This window comes from Electrophorus electricus, chromosome 18 (assembly GCF_041902795.1).
Source record: "Electrophorus electricus isolate QZ-2024a chromosome 18, ASM4190279v1, whole genome shotgun sequence".
NCBI lineage: Eukaryota > Metazoa > Chordata > Actinopteri > Gymnotiformes > Gymnotidae > Electrophorus > Electrophorus electricus.
The window spans coordinates 3,564,588-3,585,894 of NC_137514.1; the positions used below are offsets into that span (position 1 = coordinate 3,564,588).

Below are 21,307 nucleotides of genomic sequence, written 5' to 3' on the forward strand. Positions count from 1 at the left end.
TTGTGAAGTGCATGTTAGTCATGCCTTCTCTTTCCCCCTTCACACATAGGTGAGAATTGCTGTCACTCCAAGACAATGGCGCTGCAATGGGCCAATAGAAATCAATATAAAATAGAAAAGGGGGGGGGTTATTGATCTATTCAGGAACACTTTTACGTCAGTAACGTGCTTTTAGAGTTAAACAAAGGCTGAGTAGTTTGGGTTTGCTTACGAAGGAACTGAACGCGTGTTTTTACGAAAAGAAGTGAGCACGGAATTAAAGAACGTTACTAACACTCTGTATACCATTTAACCATTTAAACATCTCACGCAGTTGTTTTGATGGTAATTTAACTTTCTATGACAAAAGAGCTTATCTTAAAGCGGAAGAATGTTTTAAAAGGATAGGCACGTTGCTGTGGAAATTTACCCGAAAAACACGGTGTCTTCAGCGTGGGATTTGTGGCGATCTGATGCATGTAGACGGCTGAAAATCGGTAAGCAGGTACTTGTATTAGTCCTAATAAATGTTATGTTGATCAATGTACTGTACTTTAAGAATATTCGATGTTATCAATCATTTATTTGAGTATGCTAGTTTGGGCTTGCTAGGGAGCGTTAGCGCATAAGGGTTTTAAATAAAGAGAGTGAAACAATATATGTAATATGTGTGATGATCAGTAAGTGGGTGATTGGAAACGTGGAAGTGATTGGGTGGTACGATTGGTTGAAGGACAGGTGAGTGACGGACTGGAGGTGTCTGGGTGGGTGACAAAGAGTGTGCGCGCGTGTGTGTGCGCGTGTTTGGCTGGCTGAGTGTCAACATTCTTCATCTTTTAGGTGGGATCAGAATAGACCTCCTAGAACAGACAACAAGCTCTCACTACATACATATTAGCCACTTCAGTCTTCTACACTGCTTAGGACATAACAAAACTGTTATTAATACAATATTTATCTGATTTATGACTGTGTAAATATATTTGTATGTACTGCGGAGATGAGGTGTTAAAATAGTTGAATTTGTTTTTATTTTGTTAAAGTTGGTAGAATGGTTGTGTTTTTATTCTTATCACAATGGCTTTCAAATTGTACATTTACAGTCTGGACAAGGATTCCTATAAATCCTTTTTGTGAATCAATCTAGAGTAAATAGCCCTCAAGAAATAAAACTGAACTGAAATGAGATGACAAGAGCCAAACCTCCTCAGTAATACAGTTGTGTCATCAGATCAATCTGACTGATATTTGAAACAGTGTAAACAGAAGCAGAAATGTGATGAACTCAGCTGTGTTGTGTGCTGTTGTGTGTCTGTGCAGGTTTGTTTAATGATGTCACTCAGAACTCCTCTTCTAACTCTCACTCTCATCACTCTGTTCATGTCTCTGGGTAAGACTACAGTCTTCATCAAAACTGTATTTTTCTTTGTAAAATTTCCAAAACTGTTGAAACCTGCACAAATATTAGGAAAATTATGATATCTAGTATAAAGATTTTCTGACACACTGTTCCCATTTAATGAAGTTAATTTACATTGGTTACCAAAGCCCCCACATCCCCCACACCACTGCTACAGAGCTTGCTGAGTGCTTTGTGGTTTTTGTCAAGTTTAGGGCAGTCTTAGATTAAGAGCACACTGTGGTAAGATTAAAATTCACAACCCCACTATAACTACAAAGTGCAGATATATTTTTGTTTGTTTTTCTCTTGACTCAACCTCATATATTATGTGACTGAGCGTTAAGTTGTTCAGAGTCACTAGTCTCCACTTCTCCCCAAGCTCCTCCCCCACCCTGCTACAAGCTCTTGACTCAGGAAGGGTCCAGTGTTATATAGATAAACAGCAACACTTCTCCCTCAAACTGATTAATGTAATGAAGGAGGATGAACATGCCTATCACTTCAGAATCAAAACAAATGTAAGTGATCAAAAATGGCTGGGAGATCCTGTTAAGATCAGTGTCACAGGTGGGTTAAATCTTTATTTCCTCATTTTCTAACTATGATGCATAGTGTCCCTTTACTCAGAGGAATTTGAGTCTTGAAGTTCATTAATGCCTATTTTTATCTATGATTCACATTCTCACTTCATGTAAATGCATTTGAGTTTAAGATGATTACTGAGAGTTGTTAAATTGATTAAGGGTTACTCTGATATATTAGTTGTATTACACAATTTGTTTCTCTCTTATTTTTTAACAAATTCAAGACAGTTTCATGACAGCAGAATAATTTTCTTAATTGCTTGAAGTTTTTCTGGATGATTTAAAGGCTGCCTAATTGTGATGGACTTCCATTTGTTTCATTTGATGATTCTCTCATTGTCTTAGAGCTCCTTGTTGTAACCTGCAGCAGTGATGCCAACCCACCTTTCAAAGTTTTGATGGGAAGACCGTTTCCCATGTTTTGGGTAAAGGGCCAACCAGGCCCCATGGTAACTGGTAATTTACATACAATTATCTCTGATTATACTGCAGCACTCCTTGAAATTCTCACCAGATGGCAAAGTGCTAATCGAATGTTTGCTTCCTAGGAGATTTGTTGAGGCTCACTACACACAATCCACTACTGTTATTGTGATAATCCAAACAGCTGTACTAACTGATGCTCAGCCTCAGTTGATATATGCTAGTAGATTAAAGAGGCCCCCAGTTAGGGTGTACTATTGTCTCTATGTGTGTTTTGTTGTATGTCTGTATGCAGGTAATCCATGGTGAATCTTATTATGCTGATGTTCAGACTGAAGGGCCTCCTATGGTGCAAAGGGAACACTGTGTGTGCCTTGTCCCTGGAAATAGCTGTTAATGTGACACAGCACCAGTACTGTGTGGTGTGCCTCTCGCTGTCCAGCACATGAAAAAACACCCCAATCTACCTAACTGCTGTTAAATGGGTCATATCTGTATAGGGAGTCACCCTTCTGCTAGAACGCCATCCCCCATTCTGCTGTTCCTGGGAAAGTCACACTGTTACCCCACCATCAGTGTCATTTCACTTAACAACACGAGGACGTCATAGTTGTTCAATGTACAACTACGGGCATTTGGACTGACTCCTGTTTGGACTGGCTCCTGGCTCCTGTTAGATAGCTATGTACTCGATACCTCATGTTTGTAATTAACCCAGCTTGTTATTACTACTAATAGAAAATGATTGGGCGGTGGTTAAGGTACTTGACTTGTAATCGGAAGGTTTAAGCCCCACTGTTGGGGCCCCTGAGCAAGTTCTTAACATTCAATTGGTCAAGTTGTACTCAATCATAATTGTAAGTAGCTTTGGATAAAAGCGTCAGGTAAATGCTTTACGCAAAGGTGAGTTCATATTTTTGTAAATAATCTGCATATCACTTCCAGGAGAAATGAATATTTGCCACATGTAAAAGGTGTGGTCAGACCAAGAAATTTCTCCAGATAAACTGGCCTTGACTGGACTTTTTTGCCTTTTTATTCTCTGTTGTTATTCTGCTACAGTAAAAGACAGCAATGTAAGAATAATATGTATGTTTTCTCTCTATGCATGCTTGCAAGTATAAGAAATAATGCTGACCTAAGTTCACATATTCTGCTATCATGTAACTTCATTTGATGCCTGCTTTGCTTGCCAAAGTCCACATTTGCCTTTGTTATTGTTCTTCCTCTTTTTTCCCTATGCTTGCTCTTCTTGTCAAACACAGGCAGTCTATAAATTACACATGCTATCTAACTACAAACTGACTCTGTCTCACTGTTGCTCAGACGCTCTCTTCAGGTGCCTGAGGTTCACAATCTGGATGTAACCAGATTCCTCACTAAGAACTGACCCAACAAATACTTAACATCATATATACACTGTGCCAGTTAAAACACTCAGATGTAATTCCCCCTAAAAGGACGTGTTCTCAGAGATTCCCACTCTAGAACTAAATTAAATTTTGACAGTGTCATGTTACGTCAGGACTGACCAACCAATCTGATTGGACTTACACACATAAACAGGGATGTTAGAGTATGACAGAAAGAGGAGTGTGCAGAGCTACTCGTTTGCAGCTTTTTAATAAAATATTCAAAAACTGAGAAAATGCCCTTAGATTTCATTATGATGCTTTTGAGGAAACTGCATTAAAATAAATGGACTAAATGAATGAATGAATGAAGGGATGAGTGAATGAATGAATGAATATAGTATTAAAATAGTAGTAACTATTTTTTATTCGCATGAGGTTCATTTAATTATTTAGATTAGCAAAATAATAAGAAGGTTATTTTTCATCCTTGCAATAAAAATGCAAAGGATGCTTTTATTTTCTGAGTATTAATCATTAATGTAAATCACTGAAAAGCTTTTCTGCTGAAGGAAACTACATGTTAAATTTATTATTCCCCTCTCTATTTCTCACTCTTTTGACTGCACTGGTGTCACGTATGGGCCCCCTTCTGGCATCCCTGTTTACATGATTTCCCTGTCATGTCTTTGTTTTCCTTTACTTCCTGGTTGTTCCGTTCCTTAGTTTCGTTTTCTCCATGCCTGTCATTCCTTTTACCTGTTCCTCTTTCCCAGTGTTTGTTTTGGTTTAATCTGTTCCGCTCTCTGGTCTGTATCTCCACCTGTAATGATGTTCGCCTGTGTCTGGTTAGTTTATAAGTCTTGGTTATTTAAGCCCTGCCTTTGTTTTGTCTTCCAGTTTGTCGGTTATTTTGGCATGTTCGGTTAAGTTTCTAGTTGTTGTCACTGTCACTGACCTTGTCATTGTTTTGCTGTTTGCTTAGTTCGTGTGTTAATTTGTCTCAGTGTTTTCCCATGTCTCTGTTTGTTAGCCTCTCATGTTTTGTTTCCTTTGTTCATTAAAAGCCCCCTGCGTTGGCATTTTGCTTCTCGCCTAGTAAACGTTACTGCAGTAAACGTTACAATTGTGCCATAGCTGCAAGTTTGATATTTCTCAGGGATGATTATCTTAGTGGTGTTTCCTCAAAGCCTATAAAAGGACACACAGGAAAAAATATCAGAATACAAGGATATTTGGAATAACAATGGACACACACACACACATGCACGCTCATTCAAATGTCATAACAAAATGAAAATAAAATCACATTTTTGTGTTATCTAAAATTAATAATAATCTATTCCTGCAGATTCTATATAGTTATGACAATGTAAAGTAGCCTAGTACTAAGAAAGCTGTGTACTGTATATTTCCAGTATTCATTAACTTGTTTTTTGTACCTTTTTTCTAAATAAAATACAGCTCCTATTTAATGGTAAACACCCAAAATATGTAAAGAAAGGTTTGGAATACAAATGAATAACTTTTACTCACAATGTGTTGAATTCCAGTAGAATTTCCACCAGAAAAGTTAGACCTCATTTTGATCTGTAGCTTAAACCGCAAGGTTTTCTGAGAACTACAAATGTGGAACACAAAACTGATTGAAGAAACCTACATGGCCACACTGTTGGTTCAGCAGAAAGATGCTCGTGGGTTTTCTTTGTTTGAGTAGAAAATTGTGCTTATTACTTCAGTGATCCTATTGATAGATTACCTGCAGCATTATTTATAATAATCTAATAAACTCAAAAATTCACTTTTTACATTCTGTGAAGCAGAGAATTAACATACAAAACAGAAACAGTGTGTGTGTGAGAGAGAGAGAGAGAGAGAGAGAGAGAGAGTTTATGATAGTTGACCTGGTGTATGACCTTGCTTCCAGTTTTCACTTTACTCTTGTCTGCTCTAATAGTTAGTCTGCAGTTGTACATTCGTATATATTCAACTTTTTCCTTTTGTTGAGTGGTCACTGGTAAGTAGGGAGTGACTGCCATTTTGTTTTGGGATGTGGTTTGATCGGTTTTCCACTTAGGGAGTAAATGTAGTTTTGTGTGTATTTTCTTTTGTGTAGGTTTCGTGAGTGGCTTTTTTTTTTTTCTAGTGTGGATTTATTTGTTACTTTGGCCTGGGTCACTCCTGACGTTATAGTAGTGTCAGACTGTCTCCTGTACACTACACTGGCTGTCATTGAACTACTTTGGTCTCTTGCAGTCTGATTTCATTTCCACTACAGACATGTTTAGCCTTTTTTTTTATGGGTCACACTTCCTGTTATGGCCTGGAGCCTTGACGAGATCGTAACAAAGTGTAATTTAACATAATACATTTCACAGGAACTACAATCCCACAGAGGCCGACCATGAGGTTCATTTAATTATTTAGATTAGCAAAATAATAAGAAGGTTATTTTTCATCCTTGCAATAAAAATGCAAAGGACACATTTATTTTAACATTTTCTGAGTATTAATCATTAATGTAAAACACTGAAAAGCTTTTCTGCTGAAGGAAACTACATGTTAAATTTATTCTTCCCCTCTCTATTTCTCACTCTTTTGACTGCACTGGTGTCACGTATGGGCCCCCTTCTGGCATCCCTGTTTGCATGATTTCCCTGTCATGTCTTTGTTTTCCTTTACTTCCTGGTTGTTCCGTTCCTTAGTTTCGTTTTCTCCATGCCTGTCATTCCTTTTACCTGTTCCTCTTTTCCAGTCCTTGTTTTGGTTTCATTCTGTTCTGCTCACCTGTAATTATGCTATATAATATATATATATATATATATATATATATATATATATATATATATATATATATATATGGTGGTCTGCAAATCACAAATGCATAAGAATTTGAACAAGCCAAATCATTTGAAAAGTTATAATCAGTTACACAGCAAACGGTAAAAAAAAAAAAAAAAAAGGTAAAGCAGAGCAATAGAGGGCAGACAAATGCTGAGTAGACATTTATACTGAGTGTTAGAGATGTATGTCAGAATTACAGTCCAGAGACAAACAACTGAGTAGAACAGATCTGCAATACAATAACAAACACAACACAGAGATATAAGTGGTAAACACTGACCAGAGAATGCAGACCAAAATATTGTACAGGATGATTACAACAACCAGACAAGATATCATAGAGAAACTCAATGACCAGCGATGAAACATTGACAACACAGGCCTTAAATACACAGGCTAACAAGAGGATAATAAGAAACACCTGAAACTAATAAGGGGCGGAGAAAAACGAAACAAGAAACTAAACCTCGAAATAAAAACAAAGACATGAGGCAGGTTGCCAAGGGTATCGCTATGCTAGCATAGAGGAAGCATGACATGGGAGTATTACATTAGTGGAGCCTTCTAACTGGACAGAGAAATGCAGATTACATCAGATAAGATATAAGAGGAGGCATATCCTAGCAATTTCCCACACAACCTCCTGAAAGCATCAAAACTGGATTGTGAAGTTCAGGGGGTGCTGAGTGTCAAGCTGTATGCTGATCAGGTTCACAGCTTACATTTATGACAGACTACAATTCAAGCAATTGAGGATTAAGTGCCTTGCTCAGGGGCCTAACAGTGGCATCTTGGCGATGTTGGGGCTTGAACCAGCAAACCTTTTTTTCATTGTGGTATTAAGTAGATGCCAGTTATATTTGACGCAGCACTCTTGAACTCAAATAAGCTCCTGCACCCTAGAGCTGCTATTTTCAGAACCTTGGACAGTACTCCTACTTTATACATATGCAGTAAAATTACCCATGCTTATCTTACACTGCCATCTAGAGAAATGTTTTTGTAATTACCTGCTTTCTGTTTTACATTCTTTAACCCACATGGATGTAACCCATCTTTCATGCAAGTGACATCAACTTATATTTGCTGACTGAACTGAGGTCTGCATTTGATCTGATTCAGATGAGGTCTGTATGTTATGAGCTGTGTTTTGCCTCTGTCAAAGTGGGGATTAGCAATTACAGTGAATATATTTTCATTTTCTTTTTGTGTGGAAGGAAAGTATAATGTTCACAAATAATGACCAATGAAGTTGTAAATAATGAGAGGCTTATCCTTGAACAGATTACATATATGAATAAGAGCAAACCACTGTGTTCCTCTAGTATCCAAGCTGAATTCAGGAGAGATAGAGATTGATGCAGCATGAAGGCTGAAGAGCCCTGCAGAGAAGAGTGTTTAACAGTCAAACTACTAGTTCATGTCAAAATGTTTCACAGACGCTACACCTCTGAGCTGTCATGTTGCGTGGCTGATGTGTTCAACACCTTGGTGATCTGATGACTAGTATTTTCTCAGCAGCAGCAGCAGCAGCCACAGAGTGTGAGCACACAGGAAGACCTGGTGCCATAAGTTCCAATAGGATTCCCACAGGTCTGAAAACCCCATCAACCTAGTCCGAGTTAAGTGCAGGATAATTGTTTATTTCTGAATATAAAAGCAAAAAATGGGCTGTGTCTGCCTGCACAGGGATACTAAAGAAGGCAGAGCAAAGATCAACCGTGGTTTAGACTGTGTGTGTGTCTGAAATTATATTTTTTTATACTAGAGACATCCGTTACAATGGGTGATGTCTAATTTAGACATTATGTCGCAACCCAGAAGATTAAATTGTGAGTTGGGAATGATCTCAAATTGATGGTGAAAATGTATTCCACAGTCACTGACACATGTAACACACTGAGGGAAGGTTTTGTGGGAAGGAGATGTGCAGCCCATTAACTCCCACAGAACTAATGGATGCTGCAGACAAGACCCTCATATTTTGTCCCAGTGTTGAAAGACCTGAGCCAATGGAACCCTGTTTTTTTTGTTTGTTTGATTTTTTGCAAGGGTAAATATACAAGTCAGATTCTTTTCAGAGTGTCTTTCATTAAGAGTGTCTTTCATTAAGCCATCATATATTTTGGTGCCATGATGTTTAATAACAGCTATTAGCTAATAAGTCCATGATAAAGAGTTTAAAGTAATTGGTTTTTGTGTCAGTCTTACAGGTGCTGGTGGTGTGGATCTAGTCCCTACATTATGGAGTTTTTGTTGTTTTGTAACCTTATTTGTAAGGGTCGGTGCCAGGCCGAGGCCTCCTCTGACCACCAGAGGGAGGTCTCGAGTCAGGCACGCCACTAATTAGGCTTAACGCCCAAAAGCTGGGCTAGGTCTATATAAGCCCAGTGACCCAGTGCTGGGTTTTTGCCAAAGTTCTGAGCCAAGTTCTGGGTATTGAGGTCTGTGAGCCCTTGTGTGACACCTCACTTCTGTGCTCCAAGGGTGTCTGTGTTTTTACGTCTCCTCCCTTCTCCAGTTTTCCCCCTCAAATCTGTCTCTCTCCTAAGCCTCCCCTTAGCCATTACAGCTCCTGTTTTCTGGTTTTGTTTGGGAAGTTTTAGTTTGATTATCCCCAGGGCATCAGGGCTGCCATCCTTCCTGTGGTGTCCTTGGTTATCCCTTTTCCCACGCTCGGCGTGGTTGCTCACCCAGTAGGCTGTCGGTGTCATCACCTGGGTTCGAGCTCATCTTACATTATTTTGTTTTATTTTCATTGTAGTTCAGATTGCTAGAGTGAGAATCCCTGAGTACACATACTGAACAAGATATAAACATCATGATGCTTTTGAGGAAACTGCATTCAAGTATTTTAACTGGATTAAAATTAATGGATTAGATAAAAATTGAATTAACAAATATTAAATTACTTAGATTTATTAATGATTTATATTTTCAGAATAAGACCAAGGTTATTTTCCATCAGTACAAAAAAAAAAAAAAAAAAAAGAAAGGCTGCAACATTTTTTTGCAGTAATCACTAAAAAGCTTTTCTGTTGAAGGTAACTCTATTTGTGTACTCTACATGTGATCATGCATCTCTCTTCCCCTCTATATCTCGCACTCTTTTGACTGCATTGGGATACAGCTGCAAGTTTGATTTCTCAGTGATGATTCTCTTAGTGATGTTTCCTTAAGTCCTATAAAAGGAAACACAGGAAAGAATATCAGATCACAAGGACATTTGGAATAACAAAACACACACACACACACACACACACATCTTCATATGGCTTAACAAATTGAAAGAAAAGAAAGCAAAAAACCCTGCTTGTTTTGGCATATCTAAATTTAATAATTTATTCCTGTGGATTCTACATAGTTATGGTAATGTAAGAAAGTTGTGTATCGTAGTATTCATCCAGTATTCAGTAAAAATGACAAGAGCTTTACACATCCCATCTTAAAAAAGATTCTAGAGTGCTATCAAGATTCTAGAGTTGTAACCGAGTTCTATAACTGTGATGTAACTGATATGGTGAACTCACTGCAGTATTCTCATAAATAGGAGAGCTGGATGTGGAAGTGTCACAGGTATGACAGGGCTTGAGGCTGGCGTTCTGTGAAACACAGAGTTAATGATGTGCAGTTTAATGAGAAACACTGAATAGCTTTATGGTTAATGTTCCACTGGAGTTTTTCCACTAATGTTATTTTGTTGTTGACAGTCTGCATCTCAGATGGAGCTCTCACTCTGACATAAACAAATGCTAAAGATACAGAACTAAGACTGACACTGTCATTTAAAGGCTCTGATTTGTCATGACATGAATTCTATGAACTCTTTAGCAGGTTTAAGACTCCTTATTGACAAATATATCTGGATTTCTGTGATAGCTCACCCCATAATCAGATTCATCTGTATTTCTCTTTTGCCTCTTGCCTCTGAGCTCAAAAACCCCAAATGTCAGTGTTCATCCAAACAGAAAACAGAGAATAAACATTAATATTCATAATATTGCATTTATGATATTAGTCATATTTTCAAGATTTCCCATATTAATAAAGTGCTTTTGGAAAGGAACAGAAATAAGGTACTATAAAGTTATCATTTATACATGTAACTTATATTAACATCTTTCACTTTACCTTCTTAAACTTTCTCTCTTCATAAATAAAACTATTGAGAGAGGAAATACAATCCCACAGAGGCCGACTCCAAGAGCTACAGGCAAAATGTAGAAGTGACCTGCTGAGAGAAACAGACATATGCACACTATTGTTCCTACACACAATATAGGGCTTTCATAATGTGATTAGCAAATGAATACGTTAATGAACTTATGAATGAAAAATGAAACAACTGTCTGTCTGTCTCACCCTTTAAAGTGACATGTATTGAAGCTGATTTCAGCATCCCGTGTTCATTCTGAGCTACACAGTAGTACCAGGTGCTGCTATTGGAGCTGATGGTGATGTTGTAAGTCTCTCCAGATCCTACAGGTGAGGTTACTCCTTCTTTAAACCAGTTATAGTTCTGCACAGGTGGGTTGGCATCACTGCTGCAGCTCAGAGTCACAGAACTGTTCTCCACTATTTCACCCGAGGGACTGATGGACACTGATACATTCTTTGGAGGATCTAAAAACCAGGAAATAATGGAATGATTTAATCACCAGAGGAGGTATTTTCTTTATTGTACCTTTACAAAACACAGAATTTCAAATTGTACAAAGTAAACATTAACTTACACATAACATTCAGTATTACATATGAGTATTTTGATCCATGTTCATTACTGGACCTGCACTTGTATTCCCCACTGTCCTCAGAGCTGATTTTAGGAATAATGTGTGTGCTTTCTTTTCCTAATAATGTTTTCTCCTTAAACCAGGTGTAGTTCTGTACAGGTGGATTGGCATCACTGCTGCAGGTCAGAGTCATGGAACTGTCCTCCACTATTTCACCAGAGGGACTGATGGACACTGATACATTCTTTGGAGGATCTAAAAACCAGGAAATAATGGCATGATTTAATCACCAGAGGAGGTATTTTTTTTATTGTACCTCTACAAAACAAAACATTTCAAATTGGACGAAGTAAACATTAACTTACACATAACATTCAGTATTACAGATGAGTATATTGATCCATGTTCATTACTGGAACTGCACTTGTATTCCCCACTGTCCTCAGAGCTGATATTAGGAATAATGTATGTGCTTTCTTTTCCTAATAATGTTTTCTCCTTAAACCAGTTGTAGCTCTGCACAGGTGGGTTGGCATCACTGCTGCAGGTCAGAGTCACTGAACTGCCCTCCACTATTTCACCAGAGGGACTGATGGACACCAAGACATTCTTTGGAGGATCTAATACCCACAAAATGAGAGAATGTGAAGAAATGAATATGGCATCTTCTGTCTGAAAGGAGGAGCAAGGAGACTACAGGCATGATCTGCATCAACCAGTGGTGCAAAGACATGTAGAGTTACAACTGCGTAGTGTTTATATCCAGGTTCATTAATGTACTTGAATTCTCTACTGTTCTAAGAGCTGATTTTGGAGATGTTGTATAGTTGTCCCACCATTACTAATGTCTTCACCTTAAATCAGACAATAACACGATGAGGATAATGCATTTTATAGTAATGAAATGCCTCATGTACTCAAAGTAAAGAATATACATATATAATTCTAATAAGACTACTACCTCATTGTATTTTTTACATTTTAACTGAGAAATGAGTTGAAATTGGCAATGAAATGAACTTAGCAATAATCAGATAATCATATAATGAAACCAACATTGTAAACTCACATCTGACAGTGAGAGTTTGAGCAGGAGAGGGGAGATGTTCATATCCTCTTACAGCACACATATAACTGCCTGCATCCTCACTGCTGACTGGCCGCAGGTGGAGTGGGTTTGTATTGGAGGATAAACGACGTCCATTTTTGTACCAGATGAATGTTGGACTGTCAGTCAGACTGCAGGTGGTTGTACACGTCAGAACTGCTGCTTCTCTCTCTATTACTTCAAGAAGAGTGTTCACAAGCAGCTCTAAGACAATGAGAGAATCCTCAAACCAAACGAATGGAAGTCCTTCAGAATTAGACAGCCTTTAATTCATCCAGAAAACTTCAAACAATTAAGAAAATTATTCTGCTGTCATGAAACTGTCTTGAATTTGTTAAAAAATAAGAGAAACAATTTGTATAGTACGACTAATATATCAGAGTAACCCTTATTCAGTTTAACAACTCTCAATAATCAGCTTAATTAAACTCAAACGCCTTTGCATGAAGTGAGAATGTGCATCATAGTTAAAAATAGGCATTAATAAACTTCACTACTCATATTCCTCTGAGTAAAGGACACTATGCATCACAATTAGAAAATGGGGAATTCAATATGTAACCTACCTGTGACAGTGATCTTGACAAGATCTCCCAGCCATTTTTGTTTGGCTACATTTGTTTTGATTCTGAAGCGATAGTCATGTTCATCCTCCTTCGTTACATTAATCAGTTTGAGGGAGAAATGTTGCTGTTTATCTACATAACACTGCACTCTGCCTGAGTCCTTAGTGGGTCTGCAATATACAGGTGTGTCCTGTTCTCTATCGAATGGCTCTTTAACCCAAAATTCCTCTTTGACTTCCAGCCCTGCTGGGTATGTGTAACTGCCATTGATAAACACTGTGGACCCCTTTAAAGCACATATTTTAGTTGGGTTGTACTTCACACTCCATTCTGTTCCATCAACCCCTGAAACATATAATGCATGCAAGAGGTCATTAGAGGAGTCTGGGCCCCATAAGAGAGTGGGAGTTCTCTTACAGCTTCACTTCTCTCCTCTCTAACTCCAGCAGCTTCTGCAGAACTCTGAGCTGATTCTGAGCTAAACCACAAAGTGAGAAAAGCTTGTAGCAGGGTGGGGGAGGATCTTGGGAGAAGTGGACACTAGTGACTCTGAACAACTTAAAAACCACAAAACACTCAGCAAGCTCTGTAGCAGTGGTGTGGGGGATGTGGGGGCTTTGGTAACCATTGTAAATTAACTTCATTAAATGGGAACAGTGTGTCAGAAAATCTTTATACTAGATATCAGAATTTTCCTAATATTTGTGCAGGTTTCAACAGTTTTGGAAATTTTACAAAGAAAAATACAATTTTGATGAAAACTGTAGTCTTACCCAGAGACATGAACAGAGTGATGAGAGTGAGAGTTAGAAGAGGAGTTCTGAGTGACATCATTAAACAAACCTGCACAGACACACAAGAGCACACAACACAGCTGAGTGCATCACGTTTCTACTTCTGTTTACACTGTTTCAAATATCAGTCAGACTGATCTGATGACAACTGTATTACTGAGGAAGTTTGGCTCTTGTCATCTCATTTCAGTTCAGTTTTATTTCTTGAGGGCTATTTAGTCTAGATTGATTCACAAAAAGGATTTATAGGAATCCTTGTCCAGACTGTAAATGTACAATTTGAAAGCCATTGTGATAAGAATAAAAACACAACCATTCTACCAACTTTAACAAAATAAAAACAACTTCAACTATTTTAACACCTCATCTCAGCATTACATACAAATGTATTTAAACAGTCATAAATCAGATAGATATTGTATTAATAACAATTTTGTTATGTCCTAAGCAGTGTAGAAGACTGAAGTGGCCAATATGTATGTAGTGAGAGCTTGTTGTTCAGGTCTGTTCTAGGAGGTCTATTCTCATCCTACCCAAAAGATGAAGAATGTTGACACCCAGCCAGCCAAACACACACACACACACACACACACACACACACACACACACACACACACACACACACACACACACACACAATCACCCACTCATAACCACTCTTTGACACCCAGCCAATCAGACACCTCCAATCTGTCAATCACCTGTCCTTCAACCAACTGGACCACCAAATCACTTCCACGTTTCCAATCACTCACTGACTGGTCATCACACATATATGAACCTTGTTACATTCTCTTCATTTAAGGCATCACCAGTCAATGTTTCACACTGACCTCCTCTATTCCAATCCAATCACTCACTGACTGGTCATCACACATATATGAACCTTGTTTCATTCTCTTCATTTAAGGCATCTCCAGTCAATGTTTCACACTGACCTCCTCTATTCCAAATAAAAATCTAGCCAGCCACAACAAATACTTAATCCTTTTGCCCTTTTGAAATCTTTTAGATATTTGTTTCATGTTCCCCTCAGTTAACTCCTGCTTTGTCTATTAGTTACTTCATTAAATGTACATTTTGTTACCTTTCACTCATGCCTCACTACTTTCCTCAGAAGGTCACAAAGGGTTTGAAAAATAATGTTGGAACTTACAGGCACTATGTGTTGAATTCCAGTAGAAATCTTAATTCATAATATAGATTCTAAATCTCAAAACTTGAAGGTGATCAAACAAATTGATCGTAAATAGCTAAATCACACTCAGTGAAATAGAATTATTGCATATTTTTTCCCATGAAATGTTGCAGCACTTTAATGGAGGAGTTGACTTGACCCAGGAATCTTAGCACCAGAGGTCATATCACTGTAGAGCAATCTGACTAGACAAGGAACTTGAAAGAGTAGGGGGAGTAAACTCTATAGCCTACCAAACCATTCACCAAAATCTTCTTCATTATCACCCAAGATATATCAAACAAAGACTGCACACCAGACAGAAGGCTCAACACCACTGTTCAGGATGTGACATGAGATATCCATGACTACATCCAAACACGGGATCCCAAGGATGGGCTGATGAGGGCATGTCCCAGTCAGAAGGGGGACATAGTTACCGTGAAAACAGTGGAGGTGTCATGGCAGGATTACCTACATGGAATTTAACACTGACAGGTATCAGAAGTGGCTGACAAGACAATCTTACCAATGTCTGGAAAAGGCATGACTGAAGGACAGTACAGAGTCACTGATCATGGTAGTAAAAATACAAGAACTAAGCATTATGTTAATTGTAACAGGGGTGCATTACACCACACAAGATGCAGACTATACAAAGGAGCATCTGAGACTAACAGGAACACAAGACAGTTGCAGGGAAAGCAAATATTAAGAGACCTGACCAAGTGGCAGAGACCATGTATAGAAACATATGCAAGACAGATAATCTGAACAACTTCAAATCTGTGTGTGTTATCAAAAAGGTTTTCCCAGTGGTGACTGGGGCACTTGTGGCAGAGACACCAATGCTGGGAGTTGTAGCTCCAACAGGAATAAAAGCACCAATCTAATTTCAGAAGAGCTCAAGGCTAGAATCAGTAAAAATACTCTGTCACACTCCCAGGCCACTCTCTCTCTCTCTCTCTCTCTCTCTCTCTCTCTCTCTCTCTCTCTATATATATATATATATATATATATATATATATATATATATATATATATATATATAAATCATCATTGGTTGAGTGTTCTGTACAGAGGGAGCAGTGATATTCCACACCAATTTCTTGTTAGCCCTTTGTAAGTCTTTTTTTGTCACCACATTATTTTCTTGTTCCTGGTTTTTTTATCTTTGTTCCTAATGTAAATTTTTCATTTCTAATTCACAGATGGGTCTGACTGCTGGTTTCCTGAAAATGGACTATCATAATAACTCCTGGACTGTCCTAATTAAGACTCCTCTCTGTCACTCGCTCACATGCACTTCTCACATTCACACTCATTTTTTGCTTGCTTTTTTATTCCTTTGATTTACACAGTCTCTCCATCAGGAACACAAACACACCACATAAACATAACACCACTGAAATCCAAAACCAACTCCACGTCCTCTACAACTATATGTGGATGAGAGTTCATGAAGAGTGGTAATGTTCTCTTGACCTTTATGCTATTTACTAAAAGCACAGACTACGGGGAAATTTAACAAACAAATGTAAGTTAATAAAGAGCTCTTCTTACCTCACTGTGCAAAGTCTCATCAGCACTGTGGCAACAGAGGAAAATAAACTCAGAAGAAACAGCTTTGAGGTTTTAACCATGTGAACTGTCTGTGATGTATTTAATGATGTTATTTTTAGTATATTAAAATTCTCTTCCTCTTTTACTGCACTGTTCTCTCCTTTTTCAACAAATGCATGCGCACACCCACCCACACACACACACACACACACAACCACACACACACACAAACAAATGTATATACACCCACACAAACACACACAGACCATAGATTGCTCTGTGATTGTTATTTCCTTGGTACAGACTCAGACACACACACGCATGCACAAAGAAACACACACACATGCACAAAAGTTCAAGTTCGAGTTCAAGTTTGGTTTATTTGTCACATACATACACAGTATAACTCACAGTGAAATGGTTGAGGGTGCTCTGTCCAAACTGAGGAAAAAGAAAACGGGTGCATAGAGAAATATATATTCTATATATGTACAAAAATATATTAACAATGTATGTACAATATATGTATATTATGATTATATACGCAATGTACAATGTATATGGTTGTGTGTATATATATATGTACACAATGTACAGAATGTACAGATCCATTTTGTAAAATGGCATATTTACAGTTTTTATGTTACATGGTGGTAATATAATATATATATATATATATATATATATATATATATATATATATATATATATATATATATATATATATATATATATATATATATACAGTTATGATACATGGTGGTGGTGGTCCCCACAGTTTATCAGTTTCCCTGATTCAGGGCCCGAATGGCCTGTGGGAAGAAGCTCCTCTTCAGTCTCTCTGTCTTGGTCTTCAGGGAGCGAAAGCACCTCCCTGACCTCAACAGAGAGAACAGTCTATTGTTGGGATGGGTGGGGTCCTTCACAATCCTCCTGGCCTTGGTCTGGCACCGCTTGTAGTAGATGGTCTGCAGGTCAGGAAGTTCTGTGTGAGTGATGTGCTCTGCGGAACGCACTACCCTTTGGAGTGCTTGTCTGTCCTGCTTGGTGCTATTCTCAAACTAGACTGTGATGTTCCCCGTGAGGCTGCTCTCGATAGTGCAGGTGTACAAGTTCGCAGTACTTTGGAGGGCAGTCTGAAGTCTCTTAGGCGTCTGAGGTGGTAAAGACGCTGATGAGCCTTCTTTGCCAGGGAGTTGGTATGGCAGGACCAGGACAGGTCCTTTGAGATGTGAACACCAAGGTACCTGAAACTATCTACTCTCTCCACCATGGTTCCACTGATCCTCACAGGTTGGTAATGCCGCTCCTGCTTCTTGCTGCAATCCACGATCAGCTCCTTTGTCTTATTGACGTTTAGGAGGAGATTATTTTCCTGGCACCAATTTTCCAGGTGTTTAATCTCCTCCAGGTAGGCCCTCTCATCGTTGTCCGAGATCAGGCCCATGACAATGGTGTCATCAGCAAACTTGACAATGATGGTGGAGCTGGAAGTGGCTGTGCAGTCGTAAGTGTACAGTGAGTAGAGCAGGGGGCTTAGGACACAACCCTGAGGAGCTCCAGTGCTGAGTGTGAGGGTGGATGAGGCACAGTTGCCCACCCGTACCGATTGTGGTCTGTCTGTTAGGAAGTTGGACATCTAGTCGCACAGGGATGTATGCAGTCCTAGATCCTCCAACTTAGTAGTGAGTAGGGAGGGGATGATAGTGTTAAATGCTGAACTGTAGTCGACAAACAGCATTTTAACATAATTTCCTCTCCCTTCGTCCAGGTGGGTTAGTGTGGTGTGGAGCAGATGTGCAATTGCATCATCAGTGTAGCGGTTGTGGCGGTATGCAAACTGCAGTGGGTCCATGGAGGCTGGCAGTGAAGATGTGATGAATTCTCTGACTAGCTTTTCAAAGCACTTCATCACGACTGATGTGAGGGCAACAGGGCGGTAGTCATTGGGGTCGGAGGGTTGAGGTTTCTTCGGGACAGGGTCGATGTTGGATCGTCAGAGTATATTTGTCACATAGATAGTCATACACATTATAACTCGCAGTGAAATGGTTTGAGAGTGCTCTGTCTAAACTGAGGTGAAAAAAACACACACACACACACAGTACTCTGTGGGTGTCATTCCTGTGATTCAGGGCCTCAATCTTCACATGCAGCTACTGCCATGGCTGCACATTCATGGAGAAAACATTTCTGTTTATTGATTACTATCACTGCACTCTGTGTGTGTGTGTGTGTGTGTGTGTGTGTGTGTGTGTGTGTGTGTGTGTGTGTGTGTGTGTGTGTGTGTGTGTGTGTGTGTGTGTGTATGTATGTGATCAAACCAAACCAATAAACCGAGGATGAAAATAACAGTATGGCAAGAATTACAAACTTTTCTTTGCTCTTTTAGTTTTAAACTGTTTATCTACATAACACTGGTCCCTGTCTCAGTCATTAGTGCCTTTACATAGTTCAGGCTTCTCCACAATCTTAACTGTGTGATGTAGAATTCCTCTTTCAGTCAAAGACATGTTGGCTATGTGTACGTGCCGCTCATAAATTCCATGGATTCCTTTAAGGAACATGTTATCTGCTGGTTATAATTCACATTCAAATCACTCACAAAAGATTCTGAAACATATGATGCATGAAAGAGGTCATTAGCAGAGTTTGGGCCCCATAAGAGAGTGGGAGTTCTCTTACAGCTTCACTTCTCTCCTCTCTAACTCCAGCAGCTACTGCAGAACTCTGAGCTAATTCTGCGCTAAACCACAAAGTGAGAAGAGCTCTGTTAGACTTGTAGCAGTGTGGGGGAGGGGTTAGCAGAAATGAGTGACTGTGCACAGGAAACATGGGGCCTTTTCGTCAGAACGAAGTTCACATTTGTGCTAAAGTATATTACACCACCACTGATTAAATGAGTTTGTTCAAGAATACATATGAAGTTGTGTAGTTGCGGTGATGTAACTGTATGTGCTGGAATCATGTGCAGAAAGATCAGAGACAGAAAATTAATTATTAGTGACATCATTAGAGGAGCCTGTGTTTTTACAGAAGAACATAATAGTCATAATTTGCCTTTAGTTGGCAATATTTTTTGCAGTTCATATTATTTCAATGCACATAAAGATATTTATATTTGCTTTTCAATAAGGTGATGTCCACAACCATAAAATGAAGACTTTCATTATGAGAACAGTGTGGCAGACAACTGAATAGTGGAATAAAAGTAGATTTAGAGCTGTTTCTCTATACATCTTGTGTACATGTATCAGGTAACAGCAGTTGTAGACCAGTACTCACAATATGGGAAATCCACTGCATAAATGAAAAACAGACAAAAGTTAAAAACTAGTACAGAGCAAAAATTACTATACAGATGATTTCACAGAGAAAGCAGTTCAGGCAATGGTCAACACTGGAGAAGCAGACCAAAAGCAAATATACATCCAAGAGACAATATACAAAATACATACAGGGACGGTTACTCTAGAAAAAACTATCCAGATAGTTAATTTCATTTTTTCTTGCACCGGAAAGTGACATTTTCACATTAACTAACCTCACACTGGACATGGACATGTATATATGATATATACATGAATTAAGGATTCCCTGAACTGCATTGCTGGGTTGAACACATGTATCTGTTTTTAATTGCTTGAAGTGGATTGTTAAAGTACAGAGGTGGCAGGTAATGATAGTTTGAGTGAGGATTATCAGGGCTCTCTTGAAATGCAGTACACTTTGTTTAAGGAACAGTAAAGGTCAAATGAAGTACATGTTGATTAAGGAACAGTAAAGGTTCAGACCCAGGCTCACTGAGCTCTCACTGAATGTTTACTGCTCCTTCTGTAAAGTGTATTTGACTCTTCTTTGCCTTTTAGCGTCCACTTAGGAGACACAGAAGCAGCAGAACATCTGCAGCCTCAGTTCCTTTAACCCTCGTGTTGTCTTAATATTATGTATACACCTCGTGTCCTAAGGGTCAAAAATGACCCGCCTTTACTAAACCCCTAAAATAAAATAGCTGAACTGAGTTTTAAAGCCCCAATCTACTTTGCTTGAAGAAACAACCTTCATGCAAGTCTGTCTATGAATATTTGAGTTTTCTCTTTTCACATTGCAGAAAGACTGCATTTAATCAGTGGCCACCACTCGTTTTTATTACAGCACACCTGTTATATTATTTTTCGTACACTAAAGTAGAGATGTATTATCATCATTTTTGCTTAAGGTTCTGCATAGGTGTTAACATTAACATTTTATTAAGAGATGGCAATTCTATAGCTTCAGAAAGTAGCGGAAATGTGCAGAAAGTAGTTTTTAATGTCTTGTATTGAAAGGAAACAATTACAGTCATCAACATTTTTTGGCAACATAGTGATATTTTCTTATGCACCCTACAGTGAGAAATTCAACTACAACATATCAATCTCCCATTTTTCTCCTAGCATTCGTGAAACAGTGTGAAACACTTTCAGTGGCATTGTGGCACAAAAAATCACCCTTCTACTCTCTGCGTCCCAGAGACTAGATGTAGCCTCACCTCGTGAGCTAAAAACCACCTGCTAAAATTAGCAGCCCTATGTAAGCTCGCAGGTCAATAACATACATCATTTTCCAGATGTCCCCATATATAGAGAAACCTTCCAAATTTGTCATTTCCAGGCGGATTTTTTTCGATGACTGGTGTGATATACATGCAGAGAATGCTGAAGTGATGTCATGGCCATGAGCAACTGCATATCTTGTGGGCCCTGGGGTCATCCTTATGGCATTTTGAGTTGCCTCCCTGCC

The 21,307-nt window shown here is 38.7% G+C and overlaps 1 protein-coding gene and 1 long non-coding RNA gene across 6 annotated transcripts in view; one reads left to right on the forward strand and one right to left on the reverse strand.

Moving 5' to 3' along the window:
* Positions 1–176: 176 nt before the first annotated feature.
* Positions 177–11,962, forward strand: LOC145651940 (uncharacterized). 3 transcript variants are annotated; one of them, XR_014118069.1, is made up of 6 exons: positions 177–476; positions 1,300–1,369; positions 2,311–11,069; positions 11,174–11,250; positions 11,461–11,615; positions 11,826–11,962. It is a non-coding gene; the product is annotated as an uncharacterized LOC145651940 (long non-coding RNA). The 3 variants fall into 3 exon arrangements; XR_014118068.1 differs by having other exon boundaries at positions 2,311–2,421; positions 2,684–11,250; XR_014118067.1 differs by having other exon boundaries at positions 2,311–11,250.
* The window catches only part of LOC145651929 (B-cell receptor CD22-like), a 19,622-nt gene continuing 7,942 nt past the window's right edge, over positions 9,628–21,307 (reverse strand). The window contains exons 1-11 of one of the 3 annotated variants that reach the window (XM_081700736.1): positions 16,526–16,594; positions 13,765–13,834; positions 12,992–13,336; positions 12,387–12,629; positions 11,683–11,937; positions 11,318–11,572; positions 10,947–11,207; positions 10,716–10,818; positions 10,469–10,511; positions 10,115–10,186; positions 9,628–9,766 (exon numbers count right to left, since the gene is read on the reverse strand). In XM_081700736.1, the coding sequence (XP_081556862.1) occupies positions 9,746–9,766; positions 10,115–10,186; positions 10,469–10,511; positions 10,716–10,818; positions 10,947–11,207; positions 11,318–11,572; positions 11,683–11,937; positions 12,387–12,629; positions 12,992–13,336; positions 13,765–13,825 (1,659 nt within the window). In that variant the 5' untranslated portion in view covers positions 13,826–13,834; positions 16,526–16,594 and the 3' untranslated portion in view covers positions 9,628–9,745. Of the gene's footprint in view, positions 9,767–10,114; positions 10,187–10,468; positions 10,512–10,715; positions 10,819–10,946; positions 11,208–11,317; positions 11,573–11,682; positions 11,938–12,386; positions 12,630–12,991; positions 13,337–13,764; positions 13,835–16,525; positions 16,595–21,307 lie in introns of those variants that run through there. The other 2 variants (XM_081700737.1, XM_081700735.1) reach the window with 2 other exon arrangements.